Source organism: Vidua chalybeata, chromosome 4, assembly GCF_026979565.1.
Source record: "Vidua chalybeata isolate OUT-0048 chromosome 4, bVidCha1 merged haplotype, whole genome shotgun sequence".
In the NCBI taxonomy this organism is placed as follows: Eukaryota; Metazoa; Chordata; class Aves; order Passeriformes; family Viduidae; genus Vidua; species Vidua chalybeata.
The window spans coordinates 54,241,186-54,257,778 of record NC_071533.1 but is presented as its reverse complement, the minus strand read 5'-3'; the positions used below and the strand labels follow the sequence as shown (position 1 = coordinate 54,257,778).

Here is a 16,593-nt window from a genome sequence, read left to right as displayed (position 1 = left end):
AACCCAAAACTCAAACTTGTGGTCTGAATAAAATGGCTGATGGAAGTCTAGAGACTGAGTACTGCTCTGGGGTGTGAACACTGCCTTCTATACCTGCCTGCCCAAAGCATGTTGCTGACATCCTCTCTCTGAAGGTATCTCTTTATAAAAAGAGGTGTGAGAGAGAAGGATGTTATGATTACTCTGTAATGCTATATGCATTTAACTTACAGTAGTTGTGGCTTGCTACTCTGTTGTCTGAAGTAGTGCTTTCTTTTTTGGTGATTAAACTAAGGAATAATTACAACCTCAGCTAATTACTGTGAGTTGGCACAATCTAATTGGCAGTGCTGATCAAGATGAATTTCGGCTGTCCTGCTTGCCCTTCAGTACACCTGGTCCTGGTGTATATCACACTTGCCTTGTGTCATGTTTCAGTGGACTACAAGTGCTTCTTGTGGAGAAAGGCCAGTTTGCTTTTCAGTACTTTATACTGCTGTACAACAAATGTGTATGTCATGACTGGAGACAAGTCAAGTAATACTCCTTACCAACATATGGCATATGGAAGATACCAACAAAAAGGAACAGTCTGCATGTTTTCACTGATTGATAGAATAGGAAGGGAAGAACAGTATAGTTTAGAGTCTGAGTCCACCTGCAAAACTTGGGGATTTGGGGGCACTAGCACTGGATTTCTGTGAGTGAAGAATTAGTTTACATAATAAACCGAAATTTCTTGCAAAATAGGTATGTAAAAAGAGATTCAGATCTTGACATCCCAGAATAAGAGATGACAGTATATATTCATAGTTTAAATGGTTGAGTGATCAGTTAAAAGGACACAACATAAATAAAGAAGTAATTGATTTTTTTTTTAATAAATGAGTAACAGTATAAGAGTACAGAAAGTACAACTTTCAGTTCTAGTTTAGGATAGACTGTGGTTGCTTCTTTTTGCAGTTTCTGTACTAATGGATGTGTCTGATACAGTGATAGACAATGAATAATAAAGTGCTTTTTCCAGAATATAACTGATTTGTTTGGGAAAATTTCATTGATAATCTATGAAGAAAACATCACACCCATCTAAGCAGTGCAACGGATGTGATTTGCTCTATGGTAAACCACTTAAATGTGTAGCTCATTTCTTTCAGGATAATATGTTTAATATTACCACTGGATTATAGAAACCTATAAATTGATGTAAAATTTGGCAGTGTCTACAAAATTCTTTCAGTAATAAAAGTGAAAAGTCTCAATGGTATTTTTAATCCTTCCTCCCAACTTATAAACTCAGTGAATTGTGTGGCTTCTGAAATTGAGTATTCTGCACTGTCAGTGGTAGTCTGCAGTGGCTATTTTAGTTGTTTTTTTTCCTCATGTCGCAACAAAACAGTGCTTTTACTTTGGATCAGTCTATGAAATTATTTCTAGAATGCAGTTAAGGTGATATTTTTCTGGATGATTTTACCACTCTTTTGAGATTTGTAGTGACTAGTCAAATTACCTTGAATGATTTGTAAATCTGATTACTTATTATTCACAAAACAGTTGAGAATCTTTGCAATGGGAAAAGTGCCTGTTTATAAATAATGCCCAGATATTTTGCATAAAATTTTAGAGTAATATGACAAAACCGAGTCTGTGTCAAATCAATACCTGACTGTAGCTTACAAGGAGAGAAAGAAATGGGACACCATACTTGGAAGGTTGTGTAGCCATTCATATGGATAGATAGCAAGAGGTTTGTACAGAGTTTGTTTCTTGAAGCTGTGAGTCTGTGAAATGTGTTCTGTCTCCACCTTTCGGGGATGGTAATAATCTTAAAATGTTTAAGCTTATTTTGCAGCTGTGTTAGTGTAGACAAGAGACCTAGAAGTCCTTATTTCAGTTACAGTGTGAACTGAAATATGAATTTGAACTCATAAAAATTTCCATTGCCTGCAGCTTTACCTGTCAAGCTTTCAGCAGTGCTTTCTAAAGGATTATTGTCAAAAGTCACCACTGAGAATATGTCCTAGTGATAATCTCTGCCCAGCACTGTCACATGCAAGTAGTTCTAGATAGTGTTCAAAAAAACCCCTAGTTTTTCATGTGAATGCAAGTCTATCCAGAAGGAGGCTGTCCCTGTTTCTTCCATATGCAGACAGACTTTTGCAGACTCATAAATGGAGTAAACAATTTCCCTTCAGTTTTGTCAGTATGAAGCTGTAAACTGCAGCAGCTGCTCTGTAAGGGACAGAAATGTGGTGGTTTTTTTTTTTTTTAAATTTTGTAATATCTGTGGGAAGTATTTTCTTAGCATATCTGTAGCTATGAATGTTTATGTAGAGTGTTGCTGTTATTAAGGAAAATTGTTAATTACTCTCTACATGTTTTAAGTAATTTTTCTTAGAGTATTTTTGCATGATATTCCACTTTTCTTGGGCATGTTTGCGAGCGATTTAATAGTTCTCCTGTTGCATTTCTTCTGTCTTTTGGTGTTTTCTTTCAGTCTCCTCTCTCCTTCTCTTGTCAGCTCCCATTTTAGTGGTTAGTAGGCATAAGCCTCTAAGAAAATTCTTGTCAAAACAAGCTCTTAAGGCATCATCCTAGGAAAGATCTTGATACATTGCCTCAAATGGTTATAGCACCAGCTGATGTGTGTTTAGTTCTGCAAGGGTAGCAAGGACAAAGGGGTTGAGGCTGGAATTGGTTTAAGTAGATGAAAGTCACAAGATGCTGTCCTGGTTTAAACTAAAGTGAAAGACTAAATTGTTATGTGAAAGCTTTAGTAAAGAAATGCTTCAGTTGGTTCCATGCTTGTTTATTTATGGTTTGCCTAAGCTTTCACAGGGTAGCATGTAATGGAAAAGGCAAAATGCAGAAACACTATGGTAATGGTAGTTTTTCTGGAATTACGTTTGGCTGAACTCTCTTGGCTATTATAACCTGCTTTTCTACTGCTTGTCTTCTAAGCTGTTGATTTTTACTAAAAACCTAAGGTAATGGAATTTTTCTTTCAGTTCATAACTGGACTCAAGAGGACACTCTTCAGTGGCTCTCAGATTTTGTTGAATTGCCCCAATATGAAAAGAATTTTAGAGACAGCAATGTCAATGGAACAACACTTCCCAGGTGAATATATCTTCTGGATTAGTTTCAAATAATTCCCTATAGCTTGCTGCATTAGTCTATATGGTAGGAACAACTATGTGAACCTAAAGTCTAACAAGATACGGTCAAATGCAAGAAAAGAGAAGTGTCCTTGCAGTTTTGAAAAGGTGGCTGCATTTTTATTTTCTGCCAGAATATTTCAAAATACAGCTTTCCTAAAAGTTTTATTTCTTTCTGTGGACCTTGTCAAAGGTCACATAATTCTGTGTGGTAGCAAACTTCCTTTTGAACATCTTCTAATCTATTGTATGGGTATATACAAAAAAATGTAACTGTAAAATACCTTTCCTGGAGCATGAATACCACACCTGAGTATTGCGTGTACTTAGGAGTTGGAGTCACAAGTCTGTAAATATACCTTTACTATACTAAATTGATTTATTTAATGATTTTTTTCCCAGAAAGAATAGTTAAATTATTATATTTTCTTCTTTTGCCACATGCTGATATGCAGATATATAGCATTACTGCTGTATTGTATTTCTCACTCTTTAATTGCATGGCTGTAATCTGTATAACTGTGGGAAATGCTATTGATGTCTTTTTTTTTTTTTTTTTTTGCATAGACTGATTTTGAATATAGCTTATGGAATAGGTAACATTTTGTCTTGTCATTAACAGGATAGCAGTAAATGAACATGCTTTCATGATCTCTCACTTGAAAATAATTGACCGGAGTCATAGACAGAAGCTTCAGCTTAAAGCCTTGGATGTTGTTTTATTTGGACCTCTCACCCGTTAGTAACTTTTTGGAGTTTTTTTCTTATCTCTTGATTGTAGGAATTCAACAGAGCATATTTTCCATGACACTTGATACTGTAGATAGGACAGCTTATCTATTTTGTGGATGTGCTGATGGATTGCTTGGCATGCGTTGTGGAACTCTGCAATGAATTAAAAAAGGTTATTTAGGTGCTGTGAGCAGAACAAAGGTTCACTTCTGTGTGTAAGATCATGTAGAAATTTTAGTATAATGCCACTTGACAGATGGATGTTGGCTTTTGTGTCACAAGAAGTGTCCTCTAAATATTTTTGACTGTTTAAATTACATTTATAGCTAAGGTTACATTCACTTCTTAACTAGCTTGGACAGTGCAGCTGGGATACTGAAATGAGAGGGGATTTTTTTCTTCCCCAAGAAGAAAAAAGGAGATGGTGGTGCAAATCCAACACCTGTGTCTTTTGTGTATACTTAAGTGCAGTTAAACTTAATAGAGGAGTTCCACCTCTGACCCATTTTACCATATGCAACCATGTCCATACCACATCATGAGTGCTCTGCATGCTTGCTTGTACACAGAAGCTGTCTTTACAGAGGTGCAAGTGACTGTGAAAGTTGTACTAACAAAGATGTGTTATGTGAATCTTGGATGTGATAATTTTGACAATACAACTTTTACTTTTAAAAAGTGCTGCTATTACCATTTTAAAATGTACCTTATTTTTTCTAAGTACATTTTTAACTCAGCATAGCATATTTAAGAGGGTACAGACTGGGGAGAACTTGCTCAAATCTAATTGCACCTCCTACTGGCCTGATGCAGTGCAATTGTAGAACTCTATTTTAACTCTAAATAAAGATGCAGAGTATGTACTGTAAAGGGGTTTAGTAAGCTTTTCTCAGGCTAATGAATGTTTTAGTATAGATTAAGAAAATTGTATTAGAGCAGAGCTGCTTATGTTGTATGGAAAATGCTGTGGAATACATTTGAAAGGTAGTTTGAGGTAGAATGGAGGTAAATGAGCTAGAATTCTGTTTAGCATCAGGTTCTGTCACCTTTTAGGCTGGAGAGAGGGGGGGAAGGCTTAGTCTGTTGTCTGTATCAATGAACTAGTTAATGATGGTGTTGTTTTCTGCACAGGTCCCCCTCACAACTGGATGAAGGATTTTATATTAACAGTTTCTATAGTTATTGGTTTTGGAGGCTGCTGGTTTGCATATACACAGAACAGAACCTCGAAAGAACATATCACAAAAATGATGAAGGACTTAGAAAGTCTCCAAACAGCAGAGCAAAGTCTTCTTGACTTGCAGGAAAGGTATAAAACCTAAAAGAAAAAAAAAGTTGTCCTTTTGTTTTGAGGTTAAACACAAATACGGATCCTTTACAGTCTTAAGTTTTTTGCATTAACTGCCTTTGGATTTTGTTCATCTTCCCTTTGCATGGAAATTGTGATTTTAGTGGTGCTGATTTCTTGGGTAGAGATTGCTCCTGGATATTTTAGCAGGCAATGCAAACTTGTGGATGAAGGTAGAGAATAGAGGCTCAGTCTTTTTTCCTACAGATTTACAAGTATGTATTGTTGTTTTCATATAATTATAGTTTATTTTAAATTGTTACATACATGGGAATGAGGGCATTTTCTCTTTTTAAGCTTTTAAGATTGAAACAGACCTGATTAGTTTGTATTGCATATATAGCAATGTGAAAGTTGATAGTCTGTGGTGCACCTGTAACACAGTTGTCTATAGAGACTTGTACTTTGATACTACACTTTTAATGATAGCTCACTTAAAAATTTGGGTATTTTGCCTGGCATGGATATCATGTTGTGTGATGTAATTGCTGTGGATTCATGAAGCTTGCAGAGTCTTTATTATCACAGAGTGGTTGAGGTTGGGAGAGACTTCTGGAGTTCATCTTGTCCAGCCCCTCCTGCTCAAGCAGGATCATCTGGAACAGGTTGCCTAGGACCATGTGCAGGTGGCTTCTGAATATGTCCGAGGATGGAGACTCTACCACCTCTCTGGGCAACCTGTGCCAGTCTTCAGTCACTCTCATGGTGAAAGTGTTTCCTGTGTTCAGAGGGAACCTCATGTGCTTTGGTTTGTGCCCATTGCCCTGTTGCTGGATGCATTTTGTTATCCTGAGGACTGCAACTTTTAACAAATATGCTGTGTATTTTCTCATATTTTTTGTGCAATTGTGAAGGCTTGAGAAGGCACAAGAAGAGAATAGAAACGTTGCTGTTGAAAAGCAAAATCTGGAGCGCAAAATGATGGATGAGATCAATGATGCAAAACGTGAAGCTCATCGCCTCAGGGAATTGAGAGAGGGAGCTGAATGTGAGCTCAGCAGGCTCAAATATGCAGAGGAAGAGTTAGTACAGGTATCTGCCAGCTGTTTATAAATTTAGTGTTGACTTTAAATCGGTCCTTATTAGATCCTCAGTAGTGTTTAAAGCAGCATTCCCCAAGTGCTAGTTTTGAATGGAAAAATTCTGAGCGATTAATGATTGTCTGTCAATCATGACATTATCTAGTAAAATAATTCTGAAACTATTAGAAGCTGTAAACTTAGTATGTTAGCTTATCATAATATTTTGGGATTCACTGAGCAAAATATATACAAAGGCTTTTTTTATCGTGTTATTAGAAGAGAGAGAGTAGCTTTGTTTCATCTGAACAGCAATAAATTTGGATTTATTGTACTAAAAAAAGTATCATCTTACAAAAATATTTAAAATTCTAATTAGGAACTATATAGCATTGGAAAAGGTATGGAAGGTCATATGCTAGATTTCAGAGCTGCCAAATCTGCATATCTGACAACAATCGGCACACACCAAAACTCTGTCAAGCTTTGGTATGTTGCCGTGGGGTATAAAGGTGCTTGTAATTCACCTGTTAGTTCTAATGATACTTTTGGTGACGCTTTAATTTCTTCTTCTTGGTTACTAGGTTCGTATGGCTTTAAAAAAGGCTGAGAAGGAGTTTGAGTTGAGAAGTAATTGGTCTGTTCCTGAAGCTTTGCAGAAGTGGCTACAGTTAACACATGAAGTTGAAGTACAATATTACAATATCAAAAGACAGCATGCAGAAATGCAATTAGCAATTGCTAAAGATGAGGTAATAAATTATTCTTCAGCTACTAAAATTTTTTCTGATCTGCTGCTAGAGATATGAAATAGTAAACACAAAGCAGATAAGCATTTGTGCTTTTTTCTTCTCTGAATTGTTGTTTGCTACCTGTCAGTATTGCTAATGTTTTGTCATCTGTTAAGTATGTTACTAGTTTTATGCATTTCACTTTACTTTGCTTTTTAGGCAGAAAAGATAAAAAAGAAGAGAAGCACTGTATTTGGAACATTACATGTTGCACACAGCTCCTCCCTGGATGAAGTGGACCATAAAATTCTTGAAGCAAAGTAAGAAGGATACTGGGACAGGATGCATAATTCTTTTGTGATTATTTGCTCCCGGAACAGAACTCCTGGAGAGTTACGAAATTGAGTATCTTTTGCACTTGAGTGGTTTTGCACTTTAGAAAAGCAATTTAAAAAATACTAAAATGGGAATATTTCAACAGCTGTAATGGATCTTCTGGTATGCTGGAATGAATGTGTTGCTTTGCTTTATCAGTAAGAACAGTGTATATAATTTTAATATGTGCTTTTCTTCAGGAAAGCACTCTCTGAGTTGACGACGTGTTTGCGAGAGCGTCTTTATCGATGGCAACAGATTGAGAAGATTTGCGGGTTTCAAATCGCACACAATTCTGGGCTACCAAGCTTGACTTCCTCTCTCTACTCTGATCACAGCTGGGTAGTTATGCCTCGAGTTTCCATTCCTCCCTACCCAATTGCAGGGGGAGTTGATGACTTAGATGAAGACACTCCTCCAATAGTTTCACAGTTTCATGGTAAGTGATGAGCTCAGTAAAAAGACAGGGGAAAACTTGTGGGACATGGGATTTTCAAGTCAGATGGGAGAAGAGCACTGAAATCAAACGGGATTAGATCAAAGTCAAAAAGACCAAAATTCTATGTAGGATTTCAGATACTAGCTCCAGTGGGACTTAAATGAAAAATTGGGTTTTGCACTGAAGATAACATGAAGAAAAAGCCTCTATTTTGTTTCAGTAGGAGAGTGGGGAAAATTCAGCTAGGGTTTTAAAAGTGGTTGTCAGCCTTGGATTGCTACTTAAATAAAAGTTTGTAATGAATAATGCTGGGTTTCTGTTAGCTCACTTATTCTTTCAGATGGAAAAGATGAGGTTAGTCCAGGGTTCCTTGAGCTCTGAGAAAGATCGCATCCTTTGGGAGGCCACATGCTACATAGCCTTGTGCACATTCTTTAGTGGTTGGAACAGAATCCTGTTGTTGTTCAAGGGAAGCTTTCAGGCAGAATGTTTGTGTTTGGATATAGTGGGTTGGTTGTTTGAGTGTCCGTCAGAGAGGCCAACTTCTGGAGGGAGAGAAATCCAGCTTTGGTTAAGCTATGATCAGAAGATATACACTGGGGATTCAGACCACCCTTGTATCATGAGTCATTGTGTCAGAACAAGAGCCTGCTTCGTGGAGCTTGTGATTAACTGGACTCTAGAGGCAAATCAAAAAGATGAACTCCCATGCAGCTCTTCAAACAAGCTGTTTTAAGCTGAGGAATGAGTAGGAAGGAAAACTGTCATGTGGGTACATTTTTCTCCCAGGGCTGGGATTCTCAGAAGAAATTCGAAGTGTATTTTAAAATAGCATAAGATCGCCACTTTGCTGCCTTCACTTAGTGTGCCTTGGGCACTTGTTTTTCTTCTTAATGTACCAAGCTTTTTTTCTGCAGACCATATTGAAAAGTTCAATAATCCTCTTGCAACTTAGCGCAAGTTCTGATCACTTTTAAGGAATGCTGTTTCTCTGGTTGCCTTCAGTGCAAATACTTTGCTTTAAACCCTAGCAACAAATTTATTTGAGACCCAATAAAATAGGGATACCTAGAGTTAAGCTTCCAGCTTCTATATGGAGAAGCCTGTGGTCTGATTTCAAAATGAAGAGCTCCATTTATTGTCATGATTTTCCAGATGGTCTACAATGACAGCACTTGGATATGTGTAAAAAAACTTCAGACTTGTGGGTTTTTTTAGTCCCTCTTCTCATTTAGCTCTTGCTTAGAAGTGAAGCCAGAGAAGAAAGTGCAGTTGATTCAAAAGAGCTACAATTAGAAAAAGACTGTACTGTTTGTAAGAACATACTTAGCTGAAATATTACTGAATAAGGAAATTATGCTAAATGATCTGTTGTTGAATACAGTGTTGAGGAGTCCAATTATTGTAGGCTTAGTTCAGTAAATACTGAATTATTCCCATCTTTTAGACAAAAATAACAAATGTACATGAGGAAGGACAGAAGCATAATGGCTTGTCTTGGTCATGAGGCTTCAGGCAAAATGCATTGTGCAGGAGGTCCCGTAAGAAGGGCTATTTCCATTGCCGGATCTAAAGTGGACTGGGCTATTGCCTTGCCCCAGCATCCTTTGGACTCATAAGATTGACAAAATTTGAAGTCTGTTGGACAGGCTTGTTTGTGCCAGAGCAATTGTGTTGATAGGCTTATATGGTGTCAAGTAATAGAGCTGTTTGATCAATTTCAAGCTGAAGAACAAAAACTGAATGAGAAATAGTGTCTAAAACTGGAAAAAAAGTCCTTACAGCAGTGGTAGTGAAATTTCTATTTTTCCATTGACTCATAAGGATTCAGGTAGTTCTTTGATTTAGTGAGTTTCATTTGCACTGGAAAATTCTACGTGTTCAATTGTCTTAGCTGAATTCTTTATATTCCTGTGTATATACACCTACAAAGAATCAAAATGCTTGTTACTTCTCTGAAAATTCACTGATGGTGTGATCTTTTTTTTTTCTTTTCTTTTTCTTTTTTTACCATCAGTAAGTAGGATGGTATCTGATTTACCTGGACCTGTAGCGCAAATTTCTTGAAGAGATTCTTACTCTCTTATCTCAGTTCACATTTTCTCTTTGAGGAATTTTTTTTGTAATGACACAAGATGATTTTTGAGCTGTCAACCTGCTTTTAAGGTCAGTAGGGAAGTCCTCAAAAGTAATATTAGAAGTTTGAGTTACATGTCAACTCTCATGTTGAGAATCACAAACCTTTCTTTTCTGCTCAGGAGTGGAAATAAATCTAAGTACTGGCAAAGGTGCAGTTACTTACTATTTAGTGAAGATTAGGTTGTGATTTCCTGTACTAAAAGAGAGTGGACAACTTGTCCTTTTCTGAGATTCCAGGAAGGGAAACTGTATGATATGATGATAAACTGGCATTGCAGAAAATAAAATTTATTTTGTCAGGCTAGACATCCTTGTCTACAAAAATAATTGAAGGGATTTTTATCATGTTGTGTTAAACAATTTTGAACACCAGTAAGGGTTTGGTGTATCTTACATAAGCAGTGATGCAGTCCATTGGACAGTTTGAGGAGGGGTGGGAAACATCCTGAGACTTGCAACAGCTAGCCTGAAAAGTTGTGTGTAGATTCTCTTCTGTACAAGTATTGCTGCCTAATAATCTTTTGAAGGAGGAATTGGATTAGGATTTGAGTTTATCACTTCCTGTTAGGTACTTTGCTGATGAAATCTTGTGTGGCTGTCTCCACCCATTCTTAGTATTTTTACTTCCAGAAATTCATAGTTAAGCTGGCAAGAGGCAGTGTTATATAAAAGAAAGTTCTTGATCTTAAAATGAGGTTGAATTATGTATTTTCTGTCATGTTGCATAAATGAAATTGGTCTTCTCTATCTAGCCTATTTTTCAACTAGTGTAGTGTATATCAGCTGGCTGTTTGGTTAGTCATACCTGCATTGCAAAACTTTTATTTTCTTCTAACCTCTAAGTCGCCACATGAAATACAGGACATTATGTAACATACTAATTTCAGCACTGCTATTTTTAGTTTATGAAGGTTTGGGAGTTTCAGTAGAATCTTTCTTTTTGTTCTCAAGAGAGCATAGTGAGCCAGAGCTTTGGTGTACTTGGTCAGGGTAGTATTTGGCAGGCACAAAATCTCTGCAGTTGCATCTTGATTAGCTGCTTCATCTAACTGTAGAATGTATGAGGTGTGTCAGTCTTTATTCCTCTGAAACTGTCAAACAATGTCAAAGTTGTTTAAAAGTCACTGTCACTGAAGCAGATATCTGCTATTAGTCTTCAGAGTAGATACTGTTAACATCAATGTCACTTGGAGGGTTTTGGTTTGCTTTTTCTCTGCCTCAGGGTCCATTGTAAAACCTCCCAGCACACTGGCAAGAAGCAGTAGCTTGTGTAGATCAAGACGCAGTGTTGTGCCATCATCTCCACAGTCTCAGCACGCTTTGCACTCCCCTGACCCTGACATCCTTTCTGTGTCGAGCTGCCCAGCTCTCTATCGAACTGAAGAGGAGGAGGAAGCCATTTACTTCTCTGCTGATAAACAATGGTACGGAGATTAGCAAACAGCACTTGGAACTCTTGATAGGATTATTGAGACTAACAGTTTAGAATTAGAGGTTAAACCAAGCCAAAAGTTAAAGTAATCTATAGGATAATATAAATTAATATAGTCTGCATGGAGCAGAGAGTTCTTGTCTGGTATGTCTATGTAAATAGCTAGCATGTCATATACAGTTAAGTAATGTTACAATCCAGGGTGCACTGAACTAACCCTGATTCTCCATTACAATATGTTACTGGCTTTTACATCTGAAACTAGGATCAAAAGCAATGTCAGCTACTGGGCGAAGAGGAGATGGATGGTAACACAATTCTTACAGCATGTTGAGCGTGTACCTACTCTTGTTACATGGCCTCATAGGAAAAGGTTAAATTCCTTTTGGAAGGAGCAAATGAGCTTGTTGAAAGGTAGGGACACTTGTCCTGAAGAAACTTTTTGTATATGATAGGCTTAAATCTCCTTCTTTCATTTCATAACTTTTCTGACTTCACGTGCCAGAAAGATAGACTTTGTTCTTTGAAGTGAGATACAAATGACTGATTCTGGGCAGATGCTGCTGCCCACAAAAGCAAGATTGCACAAACTAATTCCATTAAGTTTAGATAATAAAATGATGTAATGCAAGTTGTAACTTAAAATGTTTAACTTAATTTTTTTTTTGTTTAATTAACTACTAAGGAAAAGTGTGGGTGGTACTTTTAGACTAATGTTATTGATTCTAAATTAATTTCCTTTTTAACTGTATGAAGGAAATTGTAGTTTCATTATATTTTCTCTTCTCTTTTCTCTGACTCAGGGAAGTACAGGAAACAGGTTCGGAATGTGACTCCTTAAATTCATCCATTGGAAGAAAACAGTCTCCTCCAGCAAGTCTTGAGATGTACCAGACAATTTCTCCACAGAAAGTATCACCAGAAGAATTCTCACTTGAGGAATCATCTACGGGAGACTCCTCTTCTCTAACTGCAGATGTTTCTAGGGGCTCTCCTGACTGTGTAGGCATGGTAGAAACTAAGAGCATGATCTTTAGTCCTGCAAGCAAAGTTTATAATGGAATCCTGGAGAAGTCTTGCAGCATGAACCAGCTTTCAACTGGGATCCCAGTCCCAAAGCCTCGTCACACCTCATGTTCTTCGACCGGCAGTGATAGTAAACCCAGCCATGAAGCTGCTTCTGTCCCCAGGATAAGCAGCATCCCACAGGACCTCTACCAGAATGGTGAAAAAAATAAAAAGCCATCAAAAATAAAAAACCTCTTTAAGAAGAAGTGTAAGTGAGGTGGGCAGAAGAAAACCTATAGTAATATTAAAAGAACTCTATTTTTTAAATCTTTAGGAATGTAATTCCATTTGAGCATTCCAGACCGGATGCTTTAATGGAATACTCTGTAGGTCACCTATATTTAATGACTGTACTGTCAACGGTTGTGCCAGCTATCAATGAGAAATCATTAAAACGTTCAGACAGTTTACATTAATTTCTGCCTATTTATTTCTTTATTTTTTTAGGTTGTCTTTTTCAGCTTTTTTTAAAAATTTGATTTGTTGGACTTTTTTAAGTTTATTCATAAACCATTCTTAAGCCACTTTGGACTCCTAAGCTTTAATGGACTAGTAAGCCTTCCTGGGCTTGCCAAAGTTTCTTGTTTACTGGAGCATCTTCCTATCTTTCCATAGAAATAGGATGTTTATCTACCGGACTTTAACAAAAATAAAAGAAGTAGAACTAAATGAATTGCACTACTGTTTTACAGACTGGAACAGTCTCTGCAAGTGAAACTGAAAGACTTGTATTTGACTGAGAAGATGAATCTTTTCACTTTTAGATCTTTTGGGGTTTTTAAGTAGAATTTAGCATTTCTAATTGACTTGATTTCTGGAAATGGAAATGTCATGCTTTTATTATGGGAAGCTTTGTTAGATGCATTTATTATTAGAATGGTTCAAGTCCTGCTGTAAAGATCATTTTTTTCCCAGGACTTTCACTGTGATTTTAATTCACTGCAGACTGTATGAGAAACAAACAAACAAAAAAAAAAAACAGGAAAAAAAGTAAAAAGTAAATTACCAAGAGAACAGGCTCTTGAATCCTTATGCAAGATGGTTGTGAAACTTGACTGAAGACTGAAAAAATTCACCTCTCAAAATGAGGAGGGGGAATAGTAGCTTTTGTTTACAGATTGATAGACAATGGACATTTGGGTGAAAGTTTGTACTGTGGTAAAGATAATAAATTGGAAACATTATTGTGCTTGGGAATGTTCCAGTTCTAGCTAATGCTTGTTTCACACATGTTTCAGAGGTCCTGTTAATTGGAAGCTGTTGTAGGCTACACTGCTTATGCTTACTGCTGTGTATAAGTTATTATATTTTTTGAATTCGCTATTATTGTCTTAATGTCCTCCTTTTGTAAGATTTCATACACTTTATTTTTGTATAGTTTGAAGATTTAGCTGTTCAGAGATGTCTGAAGTAAATGGTATAATTTTATAATACATACTGTTATACTAACTCATAATTTTAGATATAAAGATAGATATAAAGGTGAGATGACATGCTTCAGATAAAAGCAATTTTTGTGAAGGTTTTTTTAGGGAGAGATGAAATTACTGTGAGGTAACAAGGAAGCCTTCTTAGGGTAGCAGTAGCTAGGTATTCAAAAACATCTTTTTATTTTTTTTAAACAGTTGGAGATGAGAAATGTACGGCTTAAGCAACAGTGCCTTTTATTCCGTTTGAAAATATTAATACTGAGCAGGAATTTCTTCTGAGGTACATTCCAAAGAAATATCTCCTGCTCTAGTCAACAGAAGCAATTTACCCAATGATGACTAAACAGTCTCAGATCTTCCATAGGGGTGTTATAATTGCCTCAGTAGCAGGTGCCACTGCCAGGGACTTGTGATTAGGGGCTCACTTCTTGCCAATATATATGTGATGTACTGTGTGAAAGAATTATTTCACGGACTGCCTACATTTTTTCTAGTAAGGAGACTTCAAAACCTGTAGCTAATTGAAATCAAGTGATATGTGTCTTTTCTATCATTTTCTATTTAGGTTCCACTGTACATACCCAATGTGTTAGTTCTCTCCTCAAGAAGTGCTGGTGATTTTACCAGATTTACTGTGGTTAGTGACATGGTGGAAAGAGAAGGGTTATAAAATGGGGTTGGAGACCTTGCATGTGCAAGTACTTTAAATGTCCTGGTACCATCGGTTAATTCCTTAAGAGAACAGAAATAATCCAGAGTTTTGTTGTCTAACAGAGACTGATTGTAGGCCATCTGTGCAGAAAATCATGGGACAAATCAACTGTTTGATGAAGTTTGGAGAAGAAAAATTAGTGGAAGGAAAATAATGAGAACGTAATATTGTTCCATTATTCTCTGAATCATCAGATTGACTAGCTGTAGCTTCAAGAAAAAAGTCATTGCAAGGTAGCAATGGTCTCTTTGAACAAACATTGTACACTCTGTACATGGCAGACAACAAAAAGCAGCAATGAAAAAAGACTTGTGCTGAAGAACCACCTCGATGCTGAGCCTTCAAGAGCTGTAGTTTAAAGCCTGATAAAGTACTTGAACATTTACAAAGGGAACAATTACTTTTATGCAAGTAGGGAACTTCCTGTGCCTCTCAAACAACATGGAGAAGACTACTACCAGAAAAGTCTTGATGCACTTGAGAAGGCTATAGCAATAATTGAGTTTAAAATAAGATCTGGGGCTGGAGAGTAGATCTTGGTGTGAAGTTTGAGTAACTCTGTCTCTGTCATTACCAAAAAAGATGAAGTGGCATTTTGGTACTGGAGAGTAAACATATACACATGGAGAAAAAAGCTGGCACTGAATAGTGGAAAGGCAGCACTTCTTAATTCTGATACCAAAATTGGGCAAACTCAAATACTGAGAAGCCAAAACAGACAAATTCAGTTTTCTGTAGTAAGTATAACTAAAAGTGAAATAGAGGAGGTATTGAACTCTTAATTGGCTGAAAGTTAAAATGTTAAATATAGTTTTCAAAAAACAATTTAACTAATTTCTAGAAAAAATATTTCTTGATGTTGTACAAACAAATCAGATGAGATTTTCATAGTGGTAGATTTTGGCTTCGAAATAGCAAAACTTTGGAGCACAGACTACTCTCAACACTCAGTGTATCACGAGCTGTCCTGTAATTTTATAGCTGCTTCTTAAAAAGTGTTAGAGAATGAAAAGCTTAAATTAATGTAATCAGAAGTGGTGAGTATTATATATTGGAGGACAAACTAATTCTACGGTAATTGAGTTTATGTTTTATTATTTTAATAGCCACTTGCATTTTCTTGCCATTTAAATTTGTCCACAATGTAAGTGGCTTCCATTGCTCCTAATGCAGAAATTCCTGTCTTTAAATGGTTTGAGTAATTTTACCGAGGGATGTTGAGAGCATTGGCTCTGAGGTGGATCTTCACTGGCAGTCATCAAATCCAGTCTTAGCACTGAAGTACCTGGAATACATCCACATCTAAGAAGTGAGACAATGTGCCTCAAAAGGTTCTCTGTTCCATTTGCTAACAGTGTAACTTGAACTTGCTGGCAGTCAGTGAGTCCAGCCAGCATTCTAACCACTAGGATTCATAGGACATATTAGTCACTTGAGACAGTCAGCTAGTGTCATTAGAGATTGGTTTGTGGGTTTTTGTTTTGTTTGTTTGTTTTGGGTGTTTTTTTGCTTTTATAGCTAAAATCCATGTTCTGTTTTTAATTATCTAGTATTTCAGAAGATTAGGCTCTTTGCTATTTAAATATTTTGTTAGAGTACTTTGTCGGGACCGCAGCTCCTTTGTGGAAATTGCCTAAAAGACTTCTCCCTGTTTAAGGTTGCTGTTTTAAGTCACTTTTAAAATGAAGACGTGTCAAATGTATGGTTTTGTATAAAGAAGCAAAAAAATCCCAGTTCTTCCAAAACTAAACAAACCCAAACCTTTCCACAATTCTTACTAAAGCTATATGACACTTTATTAGCATAAAAGTTTTGGGAAAGGCATTTTGGTTGCCATGGGGATGCTTTTTACCATCTTATAGTGGACTTAAAGATTAAAACAGTTGATTGTGTTTGGGTTTTTTTGGTTTTTCATTTTGGTTGGTTCCCCTCCATCCCTCATCCTCACAGCTCAGTGATGGAACTTAAAATTGTTCATGGACAGTTCCAGGCATATGTCAGCTTTTCTTCCCCCACTGGTACTAAGGTGGT

The 16,593-nt window shown here is 36.7% G+C and overlaps 1 protein-coding gene across 2 annotated transcripts in view; it reads left to right on the top strand.

Moving 5' to 3' along the window:
• STIM2 (stromal interaction molecule 2) overlaps positions 1–13,743 on the top strand; it is a 64,317-nt gene extending 50,574 nt beyond the window's left edge. The window contains exons 4-13 of one of the 2 annotated variants that reach the window (XM_053940269.1): positions 2,988–3,099; positions 3,760–3,875; positions 5,001–5,178; positions 6,072–6,249; positions 6,821–6,988; positions 7,187–7,287; positions 7,543–7,781; positions 11,143–11,344; positions 11,618–11,766; positions 12,156–12,276. In XM_053940269.1, coding sequence (XP_053796244.1) covers positions 2,988–3,099; positions 3,760–3,875; positions 5,001–5,178; positions 6,072–6,249; positions 6,821–6,988; positions 7,187–7,287; positions 7,543–7,781; positions 11,143–11,344; positions 11,618–11,766; positions 12,156–12,193 — 1,481 coding nt within the window. In that variant the 3' untranslated portion in view covers positions 12,194–12,276. Of the gene's footprint in view, positions 1–2,987; positions 3,100–3,759; positions 3,876–5,000; positions 5,179–6,071; positions 6,250–6,820; positions 6,989–7,186; positions 7,288–7,542; positions 7,782–11,142; positions 11,345–11,617; positions 11,767–12,155 lie in introns of both variants that reach the window. The other variant, XM_053940268.1, reaches the window with a different exon arrangement.
• Positions 13,744–16,593: the final 2,850 nt, after the last annotated feature.